The sequence below is a fragment of the Pan paniscus genome, chromosome 9 (assembly GCF_029289425.2).
Source record: "Pan paniscus chromosome 9, NHGRI_mPanPan1-v2.0_pri, whole genome shotgun sequence".
Lineage (NCBI taxonomy): Eukaryota > Metazoa > Chordata > Mammalia > Primates > Hominidae > Pan > Pan paniscus.
The window spans coordinates 133,202,623-133,224,449 of record NC_073258.2 but is presented as its reverse complement, the minus strand read 5'-3'; the positions used below and the strand labels follow the sequence as shown (position 1 = coordinate 133,224,449).

Here is a 21,827-nt window from a genome sequence, read left to right as displayed (position 1 = left end):
TGATGTGACTAGGGCAATGTGAGTTGTCTTGGAAAGAAAAGAGGAAACAGTGGGCAAGTAATGAGAAATGGGGAGTTAAGCAGACATTATGCAGCATTATTCAAAGAACTATCAATAAATGAAAAGAATATTTTCTGAGAAGTCACATGTGTTGGGGTGTTGTCTCTCCTTGTAATACAAGACCTCATAAGAGATGATTGGCCGTGATTGATGTTTTTATAAAAGTTTTATGCAGATACAATTCACATACTATAAAATTAGTCCTTTATTAAGAGAACAGTTCAGAGCTTTTAGAATATGCACAGGTTGTACACTAGTCACCACTATCTAATTCTAGAATACCTTTATAATTCCAATAGGAAGCTCCACCTCCATCAGTAGTCACTTCTCATTTATCTCTCTCCCTAGCTCCTGGCAACCACCAATGCATTTTTTATCTTTATGGATTTTACTATTCTGGATATCCTATGTGAATGGAATCATACAATATGTGGTCTTTTGTGTTTGGCTTCTTTCACTTAGTATTTTCATGGTTCACTCACATTGGGTCACATATCAGTACTTTGTTTCTTTGTATGCTTATATAATATTCCATTGTATAGGTGTATCACATTTTGTTCATTCATCTCTTGATAGATATTTGACTTGTTTTAAAATTTAGTCTATTATGACCAATGCTGCCTCAAACATTCATGCACAAGCTGTTGTGTGGGTATATGCCTTCATTTCTCATAGGTATATAGCTAGAGTAGAATTGCTGACCCACAGGATACTTTATATTTAGCCTTTTGAAGAACTTACAGACTGTCCTCCAAGGTGGCTGTGCTGTTTTACATTCCCACCAACTGTATTAGTCTATTAATTCTCCACATCCTTGCCAAACTTGTTTTTGTCTCTCTTTTTGATTAAAGTCATCATAGTGGGTGTGAAGTGATATCTCATTGTGGTTTTGATTTGCATTTTTCTGGTAAATAATGGTGCTAAACATCTCATGTGCTTATTGGTGATTAGTATATCTTCTTTGGAGAATTATTTATGCAACTCCTTTGTTCATTTTTAAATTGGATTATTTGACATTTTATTGCTTTTACATATTTTGACAGTAGTCCCTTATTAGATATATGATTTTCAAATACTTTCTCTTATTTTGTGGATTTTCTTTTCACTTGCTTGATAGTGTGTTTTGAAGCACAAACACTTTTAATTTGAATGAAGTTCGGTTTATCTATTTTTTCTGCTATTGCTTGTGCTTCTTGTGGTATAGCTAAGAATTCGTCACCTAATCAAAGGCTACATAGTTTTTCTTGTGTTTTCTTCTAAGTTTTAGCCCTTACATTTAGGTCTTTGATCTATTAATGTTTTGAGTTAATTTTTGTATATGGTATGAAGTAGGGGTCCAACTTCACTGTCTTGCAAGGGGATAGCCACTTGTTTCAGTACCATTCATTGAAAACACTATTCATTGCTCATTGAATTGACTTAGCACCTTGTTGGAAATGAACTGACCATAAAATATGGATATATTTTTGGATTCTCAATTCTATTCCATTGATGTATATGCCTATCCTTATGCTGATTTTTAATTGTGCATATTTTCTAAGAATGTGTTGGGAATTAAAGGAAGCAATGTATATACAGCACTTAATGCTAGGCTTCAAGAAATAAACATAAACTATTTTGTTGTTGCTGCTGGTGGTGTTATTACCCTGTTCCCAGGAGGAGCTCACTGATAAGACCCAACTTGTTGCTGAAAGACCATCGGCTCCCAGGGTTTTAGACCAGAACAGACCTGGGGATTTACAATCCAATGCCTCCATTCTAAAATTAACCAAAACAAATGAACAACAATGCATACACACAAACATACGAGCACACAAGTGCACATATAGCTCTAGCCAGACACATTAAATGATTAGAAAAATGTCACAGAGCTACAGAAGGAAAATATTCAGAATCTGCTCCTCCTTACACTTCATGCAGTGCTTTTTGCAAAATATTATACTATTTGAGTATACAGAATATCACATAACCTAGCCTAGATAAATGCCATAATTCCCAATTTGCTTCTGGTTTAAGAAATAAACATTTCTATTAAAATGCAAAAAGGTAGCCCCCAGAAGGATAAAACATTGGATCCTTAAAAGTCTTTTCGGTATTATTTTTGTAAAATAGCCTTGAGTGTTTAAAACTGTAATGAAAAGTATTTCACATTTATATTAGCTTTCACATGGTCTCTTAATATTTTGTTATTCCCTGATAATAATAACAATAAAGTAAAAACAATAATAATAGCTTTTTAAGCCATTTTGAAGTAATTATCACTAATTGAATCGCCATTTCTCTGTGATGCAAATATTTTTATGCCCATTTCACAGTAGAGGAGGCTGAAACTTAATGGCTTGTGTACAAAAATCACACAGAAAATAGTAGGAAAAAAATTGTGTTCAAACCTTAGCCCCTGTAACTCCAAATCCCAAGATTTCTTTTTCTAACTCTGACATACAGTCTTACATAAAACAGTTAAGACTAGACAACCAAATATTGTGACTGGACAGAGACAGGGCAGGGTTGTGATGGAGGGAAAGGCTGCCCTTGCAGTTACCTTGTGGAGCCATCTCTAATGGAGAGCAGGCCCTGGAGGGACAGGATGCTGAGGGATGTAATGGAAGCTGGGCAGCTCTGGGTGACTGGGAGAGGACCAGACAGAACAGGTGCCCCTTGAGGGGGTGTAGCAATGACTCCTAATCTTGGCTGCATGCCAAATTCACCTTGAGGACTTTCTGACACTATTACTCCCTGTTCTGATTCAGCTCTAATAATCCGCAATTTAAAAAAATTCCCAGAGAGTTCTTGACAACGTGGGAGTTCTTGACAATGTGGAGAGAATGAGGAAGCAGCCTTCAATAAGCACCTAGTTTTGGCCAAGGATTGAGCTCAGAGTTTTACCCATACCTTCACCCAACCCATAAGCAGGTGTCATGAACACTCCTCCTAGGGGAGGAAACCGCAAGATCCAGAACTCACCTGCACACAGGCATCCAGTTGAAGAGAGGCCAGGACCAGAGTCTGGAGCTGTGTGACCCCAAGGCCAGTGCTGTCCTGATGACCTGAACCCCTCTCACTGGGTCTGGCCCTGAGGGTTAAGACTGTGTCCCAGCATCCTGTCTTATGGACACATGTCAGTTCCTTTATCTTGTCCTGTCTACCTCAGAGCTGTTGTCAAGACCAAATTAGATAATAAAGCCCCAAACACCCATCACATACGAGGTATCATTACTTATTGCATTGCTAAGGGTGTGGGCAAGGCTGAGGTAGGGAGCAGCAGCAGCCACCTCTGCATCTGGTCCCAGGCCCACTTTTCTTCTGCTTCTCAGCTGAGATGAGGTCTGGGTCCCGGCTGAGCAGGACGTGGTGCTGATGTCCTGTACCCTGTTCCTTCTAGAAACAGACACCCCCTAAAAGAAAACATTTTAAAAGCCAATTTCTTCATACACATGTGAGATTTGCCCTGTGCATTTGCTTAGGCCCAATAGCTCAGTTTAAGAGGAGGAAATTGATGGTTAGTTATTGAATATGCACTTTTTACTCTGGTAGCTAGAGTGTTTATGCACATACATACTCTACATATACTCTATGTAGATATGAAACATATAGTAATGTTATACTATATTATTAAATATAATATACAATATATTATACCATATTATTATATGTAACATATCATATAATGTATTTAAATATATATATATGTGTGTGTGTATATCTCCAAGGTAAGCTTTATTTATTTATAAGTCCCAACTTAAAGTTGGAAACTAAGATTTAAAAAATGAGCAATTAGGCACAGATTAAGCCATTTCTCTGATTCTAAATGGCATGAACAATATCAGTAATGAGTATATACAAAGGCTAATAACAGCTAACATTTGCCAGGTACTCACTTATTTCCAGGCACTGTGCTCCTCTGTTGAGTACATTTATGTTTAGTTCTTGCAACAACCTGAAGAGACAAGTTTTTCATCCCTATTGTACAGATGAGGAGCCAGGGGCTTAGACTCAGTAAATAAAAGTTGTCCAATGCCAAGCAGGTCTCTTGGACTTCAGAACTGGAGGCATGTTCCCTGGCCTCTCACTTCCGTTTCCACCACATCATATCAACTTTATGCAGGCTGGGGCTGATATGTGCAAAATCACACCTTTCAATCCCAACTAACTTTACAGAAAGACGTGTTTCATCTTTGGGAAAGCTGTTTCCAGCTCAAGTCTTCTCTCTCACAAGTACACAATCGTTTGAGTAAAACAGTATACGGAGTAGTCATTTATTTATTTAACAAGTTTTTATTAAGCATCTATTAAATATTATGTGGCAAGCACACTTCTAATTACTGGGAGTGTAGTGGTTTATAAAGCAGATAGTTTAGTGGGCCAGAGAGATGTTAAACAAATAATCATATAAATGGATATAAAAGCACAAAACTATGTATGTATTATACAAGAAAATGTAAAGGTTGAGGAGAGATTGTAACAAGAGGACCTGAAGTAGTTATTGAGGGTGGGAGACTGGGGTCATTAGCAAAGACTTCTCTGAGGACGTGACATTAAAACTGAGCCCAGAAAAAAAATTACACATGTGAAGAATAGGATGGTGAGGATTTCAGGGAGAGGATAGAGCAAATGTCAATCCCTAGGATGGGAAACACTTGACACCTTATAAGATACTGAATTTAGAAACCCATGCACTCATACATTATGTTTCTAGGGATAAAGAAGATGCTACTGCATGTCAGTCATTGTGTGTATAATAGGAATGTAAGGATACCTATCACAGATCTTGTCCATGGGATAGCTCAGTTGCAAAGACAAATGGTGTGATAAAGGCATAAACAAGATTGTCTTGGGAAGAAGAGAAAGAGCAATTCAGGCATCACAAATAAGCTCTGAATGTGAGTTGAGAACTGGAGAGTGGGTGGATCAGATGGCATAGGTGTGGGAATGGGTTTTCCAAGCAGAGGGAATTGTATGTACAAGTAAAGGTACAAGTAAAGGTACAAGTAAAGGTACAAAGCTGAGAGGGTGATGGAGCTCTGGGGAGAGGCTTCAGAGAAGGGCCTAGAAGTTATGTTTTGGACAGACTGCAAAACAAATGGTTTTGTAAATCCTGCTAAGAAGTTTTAGACCTTCCGTCTTTAGCAAGGGGCAGATGTTGGAGGTTTTAGGCAGAAGCAAGATATTTAAAAGATAACTGTGGTATTTCTACCTCTGTCTATCAGTCATCTATTTGTCTATCAGTCTATCTGTCCGTTTATCTATCAATCATCTATCTCTTTCTAGCTACCCACCTACTTACCCAACCTCTGTCAATGTATCATCTGTCTTGCTATATTTCTATCTATATTGATCTTTCTTCTGCCTAGCTATTACCCATCTGTCATCTATCCAAAATGACCACATTTTGAAGTTACCGTAGTTGTGCATTGAACCCTCTGCACAATCTATGCCAAGGCCCTATTGTAAAACACCACCATCAGTGAAAGATAAGCAGATACCTGCAGCACCAGCAGGGAAGGCTCAATAGCGTCTGCACAGATAACACACTGGGCTACTTATTATCCTTTAGTTAAACTCTGTGAGTCTTATCGTTTTCTTTGAGTAATTTGGGCATTTCAGATAAGATTATTATTCATTTATTTATGTTTATGTATATATTTACAAGCATTAGCAATATGTATAGATTCATTTGCTACAGATACTTGTCGAAAAATTAAACAAAGATCTGCCAAAATACGGAGAAGCATTTAAAAGCTATCCCCAAGTGTTCCTTTCTTCACAAAGTCATCATGGAAACAAGGGTGGAGTTGTAGTGATATTGTCAATTCAATTCAGATTTAAATTTACGTTAAAAGTATTGAATACCTTCCTTGGCAAGCAGCATGCATGGCCCTGGGGAAACAAGGACGGTGAAGATGGGCTCCTCCTGTTGCGGTCCGCAGTGTGCTAGGGGCGCTGACTTGAATGGGATGGTTTTGTTCATCATGGCAGGTACTGGGAGGGGAGATGCTCTGGGAAGGCATTTGAAGCAGAGCACACAAATGCGTGAACGCTTCTGGATGGAAATACTGTGTTTGGGGAATTGATCAACAATAAGCAAAGAGGAACCATAATGCAGTGAGATGAGCTCTCATTTACTAACCCTGTAATTTTGATCCATTTATCTCCCCATGCCTCAGTTTCTTCAATATTAATAGTGAGAATATTTATTCTATTTATCTCACCATTTGTAAGGAGCTTCTCTCCATAAACAAGCAATTTGAAAACAACAAAGTTGCATATTAATGTTAGTTTCTAAGGATATCATAATTAAGAAGAAAAGAACTTCCCTTTCTGCCAATTCATCCTCTGCACTTCCTTTTCTGTTGGCGATCCACACCCTAAAACTGTACTTATCTTTCCTCCTTGGAGACAATGACAGAGAACATGACGGAGCTACAGAGGATGGCAGACAACACTACCTGGGCTTAGAGGGAACATCTTGGTTAGCCTTTGCGATCCCACTTCAGGAAGCTCTTTCCTAATGGGTGACATTGACTGAGCGCCTGAGCAATGAGGATGACATGCTAAGCATCCATGGAATTTTACATATCTCTTAATCCAGCATCCTTCACACTATCACATGAGATACGATGTCTGTGGAAAGAACAGTTCTGAGTTGGTGGCTGTGCTGAGTTCTATCCCGAGGCACCATAGCTGTCTCCATTCACTGACTGTGCTTTCCCCAGCTGTTGTAACTTACTATCAGGGAGCCTCTAGGGTCTGAAAAAAAATTAAGACAAAAAACTTCAGATGGCCGAACACTTCCAGCTGAAGCGACATTATTTTGAGAATATTTTGGAAGTTGCACTCGAGTTGTTGCTTTACAGAAGTGAAAAAAGTATTGACATTTCTAAGCCCAGAACTATTTTTTAACAAGCTAGAAAATATAGGAAAAAAAAAAAAAACGGGTAGAACACGTTTCTCAAGAGAATGCAGTGTAGCTAGAATGTACACTATTTTTTCCCAGCATGTATTTGGGTAAAATATGTGCACTGAAATTTCAGGCCAAATCCTAATGCAGAAATAATCCCAAATATGGCAGATTTATAAGCTAGGCAATTTTTATTTATTTGCTAATGTAGATTCCCTTAAGAGCTCAAATGTTCTACTTTTTACTCATGGCTTCTCCTTGAAAAGACTTACCTGTAAGGTCTCAGCAGCATAAAACTCCAAGCTGCAAAATCGTCTGAATTCAGCATTTGCCATAATTCTCCTTTGCCATCAACTCAGGTTGGTTTGGAATTGACTTGCACTCTACCTGTTTGGTAATTAATAATTCACAATTAAATTGGCAGTACAAATAAATTAGCATGTCTGCAGGCTTGGAGCCTCCACTCTCTGTGTTATCTTCCTTTTATTTGAGGATCTGAAAGAAAATTAGAAAGAAAGGTTTGAGTATCTAAAGTCTTCCATTCGAAGCTTTACCTCCCTTAGTTTTGGGACTTCTTTTCAATCTGTTTTGGATCTTTCTTTCAAAGAGAAATTAAGCATGTACCATTGTCAGCCTGTGTGATTTACACTGAGGAGTAGAGATGTGTGTGATTCCACACTTGCCCTCCAGCTCCTCATCCTCTAGGTGCAAAGACAGTCAGAAGACAATAAACTGCCATACACAGAGCATGTTCAATACCCTTCCTGAGACAGGTCTAAACAAAATGCAGCAGAAGAGATGGCTGCTTCTGCTTTCAGGATGTGGGGAGAGGTCAGGGCAAATGGCAGAGGAGAGAGGATGTTGGGGTACCCTTGGAAAGATGAGTCATATCTGTTCAGGTAGGGAATCAAGAAAAGACAGTCAAGGAATAGAAAAGTTATAGGAGTGCTGATGCTTTTAAAATATTTGGGAGAGGACAAGGGGCCAGTGTGTGCCATGTGCTGTGTTAGAGGAAACAGGGCCTGAGATGAGGTTTGTCAGTGGGTTTGGGGTTTCGACTCCAGAGAGCTCAGGTCATGCAGAAGGGTTTGTTTGCTTGTTAAACCTGGTAGAGTGTGTGCCATGTGCTGTGTTAGAGGAAACGGGGCCTGAGATGAGGTTCATCGGTGGTTTTGGGGGTTCGACTCCAGAGAGCTCAGGTCATGCAGAAGGGTTTGTTTGTCAAACATGGTAGGCCATTCTGGGGTGAAGGAGTAAGGAGGACAGCAGTTTGCTTCCATGATTACTTGGAAAGACTGCTCTGGTTACATGTAGGGAATAGATTGGAGGGACCCCAAAATGGAAAGAGACCAAGTGGAAGGTTCACGGTGGGAGGCTATTGCAATTATCTCTGTGAAAATTGGTGAGAAACAACCAGGACAGTGGTGATGATAAATAAGAGGTGAGAAGGAATCTAGGCGTTTTCCAATACTGACCTTTAAGTTGAAGAGCATCAAGGCCTGGAGGTGAGAGAGTAAGACCAGGTGTCATTTTAGGCTTTGTAGTGCTGTGGGTACATGGGCATGGTCCTGGCCCATGAGAGGAAAACTGTTGTTTGTGAAATATGTTTTTTCTGTCATCATCATGATCATTGTCATCATCATCTTAGGAGCTAACATTTATTGAGTGCTTACTTTATATCAGTCACTCTGCTAAGCCATTATTTCACCTAAACCTCACAATACAGTGAGTTTAGCTACCATTATCATCCACATTTCCTGAGTGAGAAGAATAAAGCTCAAAGGGACAAAGGCAGGTCACCTTGCTAACGGTCATGTAGCAGGTGAGGAATTAAACTGATTAAAACACTGGTCTATCTGAATCCAGAGCCCTGCTCCTAACCAGTAGGATATGATGCCATTTAAAAAATACAATTTGGAGTACAATCTCATGGTTACAGTAGCAGTAAGGACACCCACACATTGCTGGTTGGATCCAGGATTTTCCAACTCTATCAAGAGAGTCAGAAAATTTCACTGAGTTTTAAAGGATGTGTTTTAAGGGATGATTGGGGATTTTCAGGTTAAAATAAGTGAGAAATAAAAGAGCTCCACAATGGAACAACCTGTTCAAGGTCAAAGATTTTAAAAGGGTCTGGGATATTCAGAAAATAGTAACTAACTCAGCGTTATCAGCATTTTGAGTGCAATGTTGGGGAAGGCTTGAGGCTGAGGACAGGGCTCCCTAATGGTTATCAGCTTATGCCACTGATTCCACTAAAAACAGTAGACATGGGGATAAACAGGAGCTCTTGGAAGGCTTTGTGAATATTTTTGATTTTGCCTTTCAATCAACAGTCACACCATCTCTCAATTCCTCTGCTTCCCACCGCTGTTCCCACATCTGCTTCCTGCTATCACCAAGGTATAATATAGAGCTCCTTCTACCATAAATACAAGGGAAATGTGTATGGCCGTATCCTTGGCAAATCAAGCAACTTGAAATTTATTACTGCAAACAATATTTATTATAAAAACATGCTATACAAAAATTTGTAGGCTAACACCTCCTTTTAAGTGCAAAGAATTATTCTCAGGTATTTCTTCTATCCTGTTTCCTTACAGTTCCTCCTCAGATCATGAATATCTCCTCAGACATCACTGTGAATGAGGGAAGCAGTGTGACCCTGCTGTGTCTTGCTATTGGCAGACCAGAGCCAACTGTGACATGGAGACACCTGTCAGTCAAGGGTAAGGTGCTGACCTGGAGGACGTTTTCAGAGGTAGTATGTTAAAGTCTTGGCTCTTATGCACAACAGAGCTTCAGGAATCAGAAAACATTTTGTAATCCAGTCATAGAAAATCAAACAGGCAATATGCACCAATTGCTGGCTATTTCATTTCGAAAGAAGGATTCATAGAAGAAATTTGCTAAATGATGGTGTCAGTCATTTTTATGGCCTTAGATGGCTTTTGTTTTCCAAACTATGAAGAACAAAGGACATAAGAATAACTTCCAATGAAGATGTGAATTTCTGAAAGTAGAGGTGGGTCAGTTGGTGGTTTGTTCTTCCTGGAAGTAGAGTGCAAGAGTATTAGCGTGGCCATGGAGAACTTTGGCATTATTGTGCGTCCAGGAGTAAAAGGATCTCCTTGCTTCAGCACTTTTAGGACATTTATCCAGAGCCACACATGTCTGACATGTCCATAAATAGTTCACCTTGAGTGGAAGAAGGATGATGGAAATGGTTAAGTGCATTTGGGCATGACTGTGCTGAGCATTCAATAATTGGTATGAAAACATCAGTTAAAACCATTTCCAACTTAATAGCAAGGGAACCAGAAGGACAGTGGGGCTTGCCCTCTTGGAAATAAAACTTGCCCCAAGTCAAACTTGAAGAGGTAGGCACAGAGCCACTTGAAATATTTACACTGTTACTAAAAGCTGTGATTAATTCTAGGAATTATACAAGAAACAAGAGCTTCCTCAGGCATTAAACATTCAAACATGAAAGCAAGTAAGCAGGAAAAATGTGTGGAATATGCCTACATAACATTCAAAAATAATATTGATCTACAAGAAAGTTTAAGAGTAAATCTTAGTAATATTGAGAAAGACAAAGCTTTGCCAGGACAAGAAAAGCCCTAACCGTAACAGAACAAAAGTGATAAATTCATATTAATACTGAAATACCCAAAACTGTGTGATTTAAATAACAGAAATTTATCTCCTCACTTCTCTGGAGGCTAGATGTCTGAGATCAAGGAATCAGCAGGGTTGGTTCCTTTCAAGAGCCTGAGGGAGAATTCATTCCACGTCTTTCCCCTAGATGCTGATGGTTTGCTGGTAATCACTGGCATTGCTTGACTTGTAAATATATTACCCTGATCTCTGCCTTCATCTTCACATGGCCCTCTTCCTAGATGCATCTGTGTCCAAGTTGTTCCTTTTAATAAGGATATAAGCCATAATATATCAGTGTCCACATGAGTAACTTCGTTTTAACTTGATTACCTCTGTAAAGACCCTATTTCTAAATAAGGTCACATTCTGAGGAATCAGGGGTTAGGAATTCAAGGTATCATTTTTATAGGCTTGTAACTTAACTCGTCATAGCCTTCATCAAAATTAAAAACCTTCGGTGGAGCCACAGACTGGATAAAAACATTGCTTGTACATATATTTGACAAAAAATTTACATCTAGTGTATATGAAGAATTCTTCCAACACAATTCTAACACTCCACTTCAAACTGAAAAAAAAATGGGCAATTCCAAAAGAAGATACAGTATATGAATGGCAAATAAGTACACAAAAATATGACTAACATCTTCATCATATAAATAAAAATCAAACCAAGATGAGATACCGTTATATAATCCCTAGGAAGACTAAAACTAAAAAGGCTGATAATATCGAGTGTTGGTGAGGATGTGGATCAACTGAAGCTTTATATATTAACTCTGCAACTGTGAAAACATATAAGCACTATAGGAAACAATTTCACATTTTGTTATAAAGTTAAACATACACTTAGCGTACGACCCAGCAATTCCACTCCTAGGCATTTATTCAAGATAAATGAAAGCATATGCTCACAAATGTACATTGTACACAAATGTTTTTAGCAGCTTCATTAATAATAGCTGTAAACGACGAATAACCCAAATAACCATTGACAGGCAAATAGATTAATTGTGGAATATTCTAACAACAGATTGCTACTCAGCAATTAACAGGAACAAACCACTGGTGCACATAACAAAATGGATAAATCTCAAAAACGGCATGCTGAGGAAGTTAAGCTAAAAATTAAAAAATATATGCTGTATGAATTTGTTTGCATGAAATCCTATAATAGGAAAAACTAATCTAGAATGGCAGAAGTCAAGTCAGTGGTTACCTAGGGTAGGGATTAGGGGAGAAGTGACTGCAAAGGGCCACAAGAAATTCTGGGGATGTTGGAAAAGTTCTGTATCTTGAAGGTTATGTTGGTGTCAAAATTAGTCAAAACTAATAAAACTGTAAAAAAAAGTGCATTTTATTGTAGGTAATTATATTTCAATTAAATTTGAAATATAAATATACCGAAATGTAGACAATAATGATCTGAATTTTTTTCTTAATTTGGAACATTAATTATGTCATTGCACTTATCAAATAAGAGACTGGATCTTTTACCAGGAGCATCATTCAATCTTTTGCTGCTTTTCACTTTGTGGACTGAGAACACATATTTTTGCTCCTGCCTTGTTATAGGGAAAGATAATGCTAATAAATTAGCCTAATATTCTTGGTATAAAGACCTCAGCTATTAAAACCTAGAATGTCTCTATATCATAAAGTAAAATTAATGAGAGTATTAAAGTATATGTAAGGGATATCACAAAACTCAAATTTAATATAAACAGAGCAATAATGTTCCCCAAGACATGGGTTCCATGATAATTTTGCCTAAAGTTAGAGATAATTTTGGATTTATATTATATACAAAACTATGTCTAACTTTTATATATTTGGTAAAATCAAATGTCTTTATAAATGCTTGAAATCCCAGAATGTAGTTATTTGATCCTAAACACACAGTTCTCTAAGCTTGGAAATCATTTAAAAGGCATTTTAACTTTGTGTAAATGTCCTGAAACAATTCATTATAATGGTACACTGGTAAGATTTTCCTTTTAAAATAAGGGAGATTCATTCATATTCCCAATCTTTTATAGAGTGTAATAGTTGCAATTTAGCCTCACTGGAAAATCCTAAATTTAAATGATCCCTCTCTTCTTTAAATCTCACAGGCTGTGCTGTACTTTGAAGTTGCCTTTGTTTTCTCATAGGCTTGGCCTTAACTTTGCTATCCTTCATTTTCACTCTTGTCTTCCCCCTTCCCTCTCTCAATGACATTTAAGCATTTGAACTCCAAAAAATTGTTTCCTTTGAAAAGCACACGGGCCATGCTAATCTTCTCTGTATCGTTCCAATTTTATACCTAATGTAGGTGATGGGTTGATGGGTGCAGCAAACCACCATGGCACGTGTATACCTATGTAACAAAACTGCATGTTCTGCACATGTACCCCAGAACTTAAAATATAATAATAAAAAAAGAAAAGCTCTGGAACATGAAGTATTTGTAAGTTTAAAATTTGCATCTGCAGGGTGACTGCCAATATTTATTTTCAGAAGGATGCTCCTTCTCACTTGCAATTAGGGAGTTGTTCTAAAAGATTAGAAGTACATTCAATAAAACTTGAACGTCAAACAGCATTTTTTTGGAAAAATTTGTTGATGGATTCAACATGGAAGAATAAGAAATAAAGGTTGCAATGACATTTTCTTTCAAATTCCAGTAGGATTATGGTGGAGGAGTTAGCTAATGCAATATTTGAAATATATGATTTAAATTTGGGGATCTATAAACAGGGACAAGTAAATCAGCCTTCATTTAAGAAAAATATTTTAATGAGCAGTTATTAAAAATTAAAAATAGTAACAATCACACTTACAGTTTAAGATGGCAATATAAGTACATGCTGTTGACCCCTTACAATTACAGAAAAGAGGTAAAAATAAATGAATAAATAAATCCATTATCACATTGGAGAAAAATAATAGTAAGCTTTGATGGATCAGAAACTATGAGGATTCTCTGAAAAATAAAAAGTAGACAGACATAATGAAGGAAAAAATACAGCTCAAAATACAGAAATGTGATCTCTACCTGAGATGATAATGGTTGAAGAGTGAAGGTTTCAGGTGGTGCTGCACTGGTAAGTGAGTAAAGTTGATTGGAGTGGGAGGAGGCAAGGGAGTGAGAGGAGTCTGGGTAGCCTCTGCCCATGTTGGTGGTGTAAATACTCCCATCATTGATGTTTCTGGGGAACCCCTTTGAAGTAACTTTGCTTTTCAGGTATATTTGTTTCACAAAAACAAACAAACGAAAGACATATCCTTCTTACCAAGGGAGGGTAAAAGTTTTGAAGCATCCCCAAGTTTCCAAAGGTGGATCCCAAGACATCCCAGCTTTTCTACTCTCTAGACTGCGTAAGCTGCTGGAGCCCTGTCGACCTCTCATCTCCTTGGCAGTACTTAAAGTGTACCAGGATTCCCAGAACCTGGGCATTTTCTGAGGACACATGCCTCACTTTTGAGGAAAGCTGGATGTTACCAGGATCATGATTAAGTGTTGTGAACATAACGAAAAGCACTGTGCAAACGTCCCTTTGGGGTTTTGCTGTTTCTATGCAAACTGCTGAACTTTTGACTGTGTATTCATTCTTGATCTTTAGATACAAAAATCTATACTTAATTTTTTCAATAGCAGCCAATGGCTTATTAAAAATATTTATATAGATCTGCTAGAGGGTATGGTACTTGCGTAACAGCCTTCACACATATGGAAATCTGTACTTAGTGACCCATGGCCCAGGAAGTAGGATGATGATGGAATCACACAGGCTGCTGCCTCAAATAATTTTCCAAAGGAAAAAGTCAGGTCCCAAAACAAGCAAGCAAGGTGGATTGGAATACATTGTGAATCAGCTGCACTTCAAGAATTACTTCCTTTCCCATTCCTGAAGGACAAGAGAAGGGAAGCTGGGCCAGCATAAACTGGCAGCCTCTTCTAGGCACATGAGTAATGTGAAAAAGTTGCAGGGATGGGAGTGGCAGAAGATCCTGGAGTCTGTTTTGTTCTAAGGAGGGTAGTCGTCCCCTCTTGCAATGCCATAATCATACACTGCGATGCCTCACACACCTGGCTCCATTGCCATGACATATTTGGAAAGGCTAGATGTTTGGGAAAAATAACAAAGGCTTCCTTCCTGTCTCCCCTCCACTGAGATTTTAAGATGACAACTCTTCACCTATGAGTTGCTCATGGAGTCTACTCAGATACAGTAACATCTCAGGGAGCAAGTGCATGAGCTATTTCATACAAGTGAATTTTCCAGGTAACCAAAGCTGACTCTTTTATGCGTTTACTCAAGTTATTTCTAATGAAAGCATTTAAAACATGAATTAGGTTGTACTTTGTGTATTTGTGTCTAGTGAATGCCATTTAGCCTCATCTTTATATTGTAACATCAAGATTATACATATCGATTGTATCTTGGCATTTGGGGACTGGGATAACTAGGAATATGACCCTTTAATGCTGTCAATACTGTTTAAATTCTTGTGTCTTTTTAAAAATAGCGACTGTATTTTTTCTTTCTTCCATTCAATCAGACTTGTCAGTTCTTCCTAAAGTCAGTGCACCTGTCTTTTAGCAGCCGCATTTCTTCTCATCTGCTTCTAATTTGTCTTGAGCAAGAATCCATAAAACTAAGTTGATTAGTCCTAAATAAGAACTAGTGGTGGGAAAGGGCCTTCTCTGAGTATAGGGCATTAGCTTTCAGGAATGTGATCAATGGCACTGATGACACCTGTCTGGGGGAAATAATGTTTGGCTTTGTTCTAGATATATGAGGTTGATAAATGAGTGAATTCCATGGAAGTAAAGAGCTAATACTAGCAAAATCACCACCTATGGTTATCACCTGGTTAGGCAGTTTTGTCTTCTAGTCACTCTGGTAGATGTTCAGGTTAGAAATGTACTGATCAGCTGAGCGCGGTGGCTCATGCCTTTAATCAGAGCACTTTGGGAGGCTGAGATGGGCGGATCACCTGAGGTCAGGAGTTCAAGATCAGCTTGGCCAGCAGGGTGAAACCCCATCTCTACAACCACGCCTGTAGTTGCAACTGCTCAGGAGGCTGACGCAGGAGAATCGCTTGAATCCAGGAGGCGGAGGTTGCAGTGAGCCGAGATCAGGCCATTGCACTGCAACCCGGGTGATAAAAGCGAAACTCTGTCTCAAACAAAAAAGTACTGATCCATGACTGTTTCTGCTACAGCGTTCATTTTTCATGCTAGAAATTCCTAAAGAGAAAGTTTTAGAAGGAATCACCAAGTTCTTAGCACTCCAAATAAAAGATGCACTGACCCGCACTTGTGTATAGGTATCGATCCCTGTTGGATGGTGGTGTTAGCCCATTGGCGGAACATGGACTTCAGAGTCTTATCAACCTAAGCATGAGATCTGGACTGAGTTGTTAACGCCCTGAGTGACTTTAGAAATGTCGATTTATCTCACTGATCCTCAAAACCCTTTACTGCAAAATGGGAACAACTTTATCAGTTTATTTTAGGAATCAAAACAGAGAATGAATGGAAAGCAGGTAATAGTGTTGAATCCTAACTCAACAGTTATTTCTAAACTGTAGTTGTGTCATATTTGCATTTGAATGCATTCTTTGAATCCATGTAGCATACAGATAGCCTGGGTACTTGTTATGATGGTATTATGATGAGTGCATACTGTATGCCCAGCCCTGTTTTGTACATTTTTTGTGTTTTAACTCATTGAATGTGCCAGCAGCCTTGGGAGAAAAGTGATAATTTTTACTATTTTATTACCTCTTGTCTTTGTCTCTTATTCCTTGACAGTCCTGAGGTCTTTGATTCATTTCTTTGGCCTGAGTGTAGATTGGGAATGATATAGCAGTTTTATTTGTGATAGGCAAAAAGGCAAATGTCCTTCATTGGGTATATGGTTAAACTGTGGTACAATCACACCATGAAATACTACACAGCAATACAAAGGAATGAACTATTGTTACATTTGACAACTTGGATGGACCTGAAAGGCATTGTGATGAATAAGAAGAGTTGGTCTCAAAAGGTTGCATATTGTATGATTACACTTTTATAACATTCTTGAGTTGTCAAAATTGTAAATATGCACAACAGGCCAGCAGTTGCCAGTGGTGAGAGTGGCAAAAGGAAAGGGAAGCAGAAGGCAGTTGCCTTGGGTTGATGGAGCTGTACTGTATCTTGATTGTTATGGTACCTATATGACTCTATATGTGTGACTGAATGTTGCCGAACTATACACAAAGACATAAAAATAAGTACATGCAAAAACTAGTGAAATCCAAGTAAACTCCACAGTGCAATTATTCATAACTTTATTTATTTATTTTTAATTTTTAATTTTAATTTTTATTTTACTTTAAATTCTGGAATGTGCAGGATGTGCAGGTTTGTTACATAGGTATACTTGTGCCATGGTGGTTTGCTGCACCTATCAACCCATCATCTAGGTTTTGAGCCCAGCATGCATTAGGTATTTGTCTTAATGCTCACGCTCCCCTTCCCCCTTACACCCCAACAAGCCCCAGTGTGTATTGTTCTCCTCCCTGTGTCCAGAGAACATGCAGTATTTGGTTTTCTGTTCCTGTGTTAGTTTGCTGAGAATGATGGCTTCCAGCTTCATCCATGTCCCTGCAAAGGACATGATCTCATTCTTTTTTATGGCTGCATAGTATTCCGTGGTGTACTAAAACACCAAAAGCAATTGCAAGAAAAGCCAAAATTGACAAATGGGATCTAATTAAACTAAAGAGCTTCTGCACAGCAAAATAAACCAGCATCAGAGTGAACAGGCAACCTACAGAATGGGAGAAACTTTTTGCAATCTACTCATCTGACAAAGATCAAATATCTGGAATCTATAAGGAATTTAAAGAAATTTACAAGATAAAAAAACAGTCCTATCAAAAAGTGGGCAAAGGATATGAACAGATACTTCTGAAAAGAAGACATTTATGTGGCCAAAAAACATGAAAAAAAGCTCATCATCACAGATCACTGGAGAAATGCAAATCAAAATCACAATGAGATACCATCTCATGCCAGTCAGAATGGCAATTATTAAAAATTCAGGAAACAATGAATGGTTGTGGAGAAACAGGAATGCTTTTACACTGTTGGTGGGAGTATTAATTAGTTCAACCATTGTGGAAGACCATGGCGATTCCTCAAGGATCTGGAACCAGGAATACCATTTGACCCAGCAATCTCATTACTGGGTAATGGTATTTGGTATATACCCAAAGGATTATAAATCATTCTACTATAAAGGCACATCCACACATGTGTTTATTGCAGCACTATTTACAATAGCAAAGACTTGGAACCAACCCAAATGCCCATCAATGATAGACTGGATAAAGAAAATGTGTCACATACAACTTTATATATAATACTATATGCATACACACACACACACACTCACATATATATATATTTAGTTACATAAGATGACACCATTGGGGGAGATGGGTGATAGTACTGGGTACCTATCTCTACCATTTTTGCAACTTCCTGTGGATCAACAATTATTTCCAATGAAACAATTAAAAAAATAGAAATACAAGGAAAATGAGTCTCTAGTATTCCATTAACAACCTATTCCTATATATGCTTATATAAGAATTTGTTGTTTCTAAAATATTTTCACATGAATCATCTCAAGTGGGTTTATAGCAGCTCCCTAAAATAGGTCAGAGAAAGAATAGTTTGTCTATTTCACAGGGAGGGAAACAGATGGAAAGGTTAAGTAATGACAAATGAGTCACAGCTAACTAAAATGGTAGCTTTATGAAAAGAACCTAGTTCCTGATTTTCAAGTCTGGAGCTCTTTATATTATACAAAGATGGCTTCCATAGCTTGAGGTTGGAATAGGTATAATGTAAAATGATATATTGAATCAAATTCTGCTTGTTATCTGGGGCACCCAAGGGTGCTCACTAGCTTTGAGCATCACCCATACTCTTGCCTTGCCTTTCCTAAGTCCACACCTACCTTCCTATGTCTAGTCTCTTTCTAGCTTCCACCCAGTATTGTTCTAACAAAAGCACAGCCTCCAAATCAAAGCCACATTCATGCCATTGTCCGCTGTAGGTCCCTGTTGTTCCTCTGTGTCAATTAAAATAAACCTGCTGAGACTTCCCAACGTCATTTCTCTTCTAAGCCATCCCAGGTAACAGTTCCAGCCACTAATAGGAATTGCCTATTAGTTGACCTGCTGCATCATCCAGTCTTGCTACTACTTCTTTGTCTCTCTCCAAGGCAGCTAGGAGCCTTGTTTCTAATCTGAAGTCATGTTTAGAGCCTAATTAATCCCTGGAGTGTGAGAAAGAGGTGTCTGAGATGAGAAATCAAGGTTATACATATCTTGCTCAGTGGAACAGTTATGGGCAAACAAGCTGTTCCTCTCACATTTTTGCAAAGCAAATTTATGTTCACTAACTTTGGTTCTTGTTGTAAATGAGAAGTGTGTGAAGGTCTAGCAATGCGCTTTTCGCCATATGGGTACCCATATGTTTTCCCCCTTTGCTTGCGTACATTTTCGCTTTGGCATGCACATATGCCTGTATTTTTGCAACTTAACAATATTAAAACTAATCCCATTTATGCTCCTTTTGGGTGAGTTGATTGAGTCATAAATTCCTGAGAATCTCCTTCTTGGGAGGCTGAAGTTCTTTTGTGCAAGCGGGAGGATGGCAGAGCAATCTATCCTAGCAGAGGGATGCCTTCAGCAAGCGTCACTGTGCAGCTGATGGCCCTGACCCAAACTCCAGAGTGCTAACCTAACACTGGAAGTCTCAGAAATGTAGATTCATAATGCCTTCACATTGACCCCCACCTTCCCTCCCCAAGGTGGAAAACCCTCACTAAGAAATGAGTAGTAATTACCTAGGGTTCTCTTTCTAAAGTCCCAGGTGAATTAACACATCTTACAACAAACAATTATGATGTCTTTAAGCTGTGGTTCTTGATAGGTGACCACACTTTCTACTTAATACTCCTCACACTGAATTGAGAAACTATGCATGTCAGAAATGGGACAGCTGGAAATTAGGCTTGCACGGAAATGATGCTTAGATTCTTCACTGGGCATTTTAGAGAATAAATATGAGAATGGATATTACTTGTATCATATCTAGTGAAAAACCCAACTAACTTAAATGTAAAATTGGAACTGGAAATCCTGCTTACCGTCTGTTGTAAAGCTGTCTATCTTTGTCTCTTATGCCCTCATTCATTCACTCATTTAATGCATTAAGACTATTTGCTTTCCCTTTAGCAACAATGATGTATAAGATAGATGTTGTTCCTGCCCGTCTGGAGCCTATGGTCTAGTGGGAGAGATAGCTATTTATCAGGTGATCAAGGCCATGGCATCTCACAGTGTGGTAGCTGCTGTGAGGATGGGAAAAAGGGTGGTATAGCCTAGGGTAACTTTTCCCTGAGATAGTGACATTTGAACAGACACCTGAAGATTAACAGAAGTCAGGGAGGAGGGGAACTGGAATGAGTGCATGTATTGAGGCTGGGCTGAGTAGAAGCCTTCAAGGCAGGGAACAGTACATCCAAATGTCCCGAGGTGTGCTGGAGCTGGCTCTTCAAGTTAAAAAGAGCTGTGTCTTGAATGCATAGAAAGCAGGCGAGACAATGGCCTGAGATGGGATACTCATAGACCAGATTGTCTACAGCCCTTTAAAGAGTTAGGTCCTTTGCAGGGACATGGATGAAGCTGGAAGCCATCATCCTCAGCAAACTAACACAGGAACAGAAAACCAAACACTGCATGTTCTCACTCATAAGTGGGTGTTGAACAATGAGAATACATGGGCGCAGTGAAGGGAACAACACACACTGGGGCCTGTCGGGGTTGGAGGCAATGGGAGGGAGAGCATCAAGATAAATAGCTAATGCACGCGGGGCTTAAAACCTAGGTGATGGGTTGATAGGCGCAGCAAACAACTATGGCACATGTATACCTATCTAACAAGGCTGCATGTTCTGCAAATGTATCCTAGAACTTAAAGTAAAGAAAATAATTTTTTAAAAAAGTTTTGTCTTTATTCTGATAGCACTTGGAAATAGCAAAAGAGTTTCAAGTAAGAGAGCTTGGAAGTAAGATGTTATTGTCTGGATTTAACTAAGAACATCTCATTTCTGATCTACTCATTCTCTACGTAAATCTGCAGTTGACTAAACCTCTGTCTATTTCCCCACCTAGAAACCAGAAACTAATTAGTAATAATATGCTTTACATATGGAGGAATGGAGGATGGATTCTGATAGTATCTATTCTGAATACTTTCTACATTATAATATGAGAATGAATATTAACATGTATCATAGCAAACGAAAAGCCCAACTAACTCAAAAGTAAAATTACAATTGGAAAGGCACCCATTGCTGCCTGCTGTATGTTGTAAAGCCTTCTCTATGCAATTGCTATATCAAATTATGCTATTGAAATCAGTCGGACACTGATAAAATTGAGACCGACTTTACAAGTTCTGTAGATCTAATTGGCCTCAGCAGTGGGTCCGCAGTGACTCTTGCTGCTGAACAAAAAATGTGGGCTTCAATAGAAAATAATAAGCAGCCTGGTTCCATACCAACATACTGCAGCCACCTCTGGAGATAATGCACTTTAATTTAGACACTGAGCTCCTTCATCTGGCCAGATGTTGAAGGAATCTTAGAAAGGTTTGTTTCCTCCTTCCCTCCTGGATGAGCACCCTTGATAGTACATTTAAAAGACCTCTGGGTCCAGCTCTGTGCACCTGCCACCCTTGGTGTTCCCTTTTCAAAGCCATTTATACTTCTTTCTAAAAATCTCTACATCCCTAGGGTAAAATTCCTATAAGTCACCTTTTCTTGCTTAAGCTGTTTTAAATTAGGTTTCCATCACTTAGAGCCAAAATAGCTCTGATTAAATTCACATGCCATGTAGAGGGCAGTATCTAACTGAGCCAAGTAGAACATAATCCCTGCTCTAAACTGAGAGCCGTGTAGAATGGGGAGACACGTACATGGTACCACAAGGTGACTGGGGCCTAACCAGCTCTGAAAAGACCTCTTTCATATGTAGAAGAGATAGAGAGGTGGTGGCCTGGAGTCATTGATTAACTTTTCAAGACCACTGTCTCCACCATGGGTTGAAGACCTTGTGGCTGGATTTAGAACTCTGGGTGGGCAGCAGAAGA

General features: G+C 38.7%; 1 protein-coding gene and 1 pseudogene across 8 annotated transcripts in view; one reads left to right on the top strand and one right to left on the bottom strand.

Moving 5' to 3' along the window:
• The window catches only part of OPCML (opioid binding protein/cell adhesion molecule like), a 1,145,446-nt gene that overhangs the window by 1,022,077 nt on the left and 101,542 nt on the right, over positions 1-21,827 (top strand). For all 8 annotated transcript variants that reach the window (XM_063608310.1, XM_055095121.3, XM_057299297.2 and 5 more), the window contains one exon: positions 9,562-9,687. In XM_063608310.1, coding sequence (XP_063464380.1) covers positions 9,562-9,687 — 126 coding nt within the window. The remainder of the gene's footprint in view (positions 1-9,561; positions 9,688-21,827) is intronic.
• On the bottom strand, positions 12,859-12,937 carry LOC112441247 (U6 spliceosomal RNA; annotated as a pseudogene).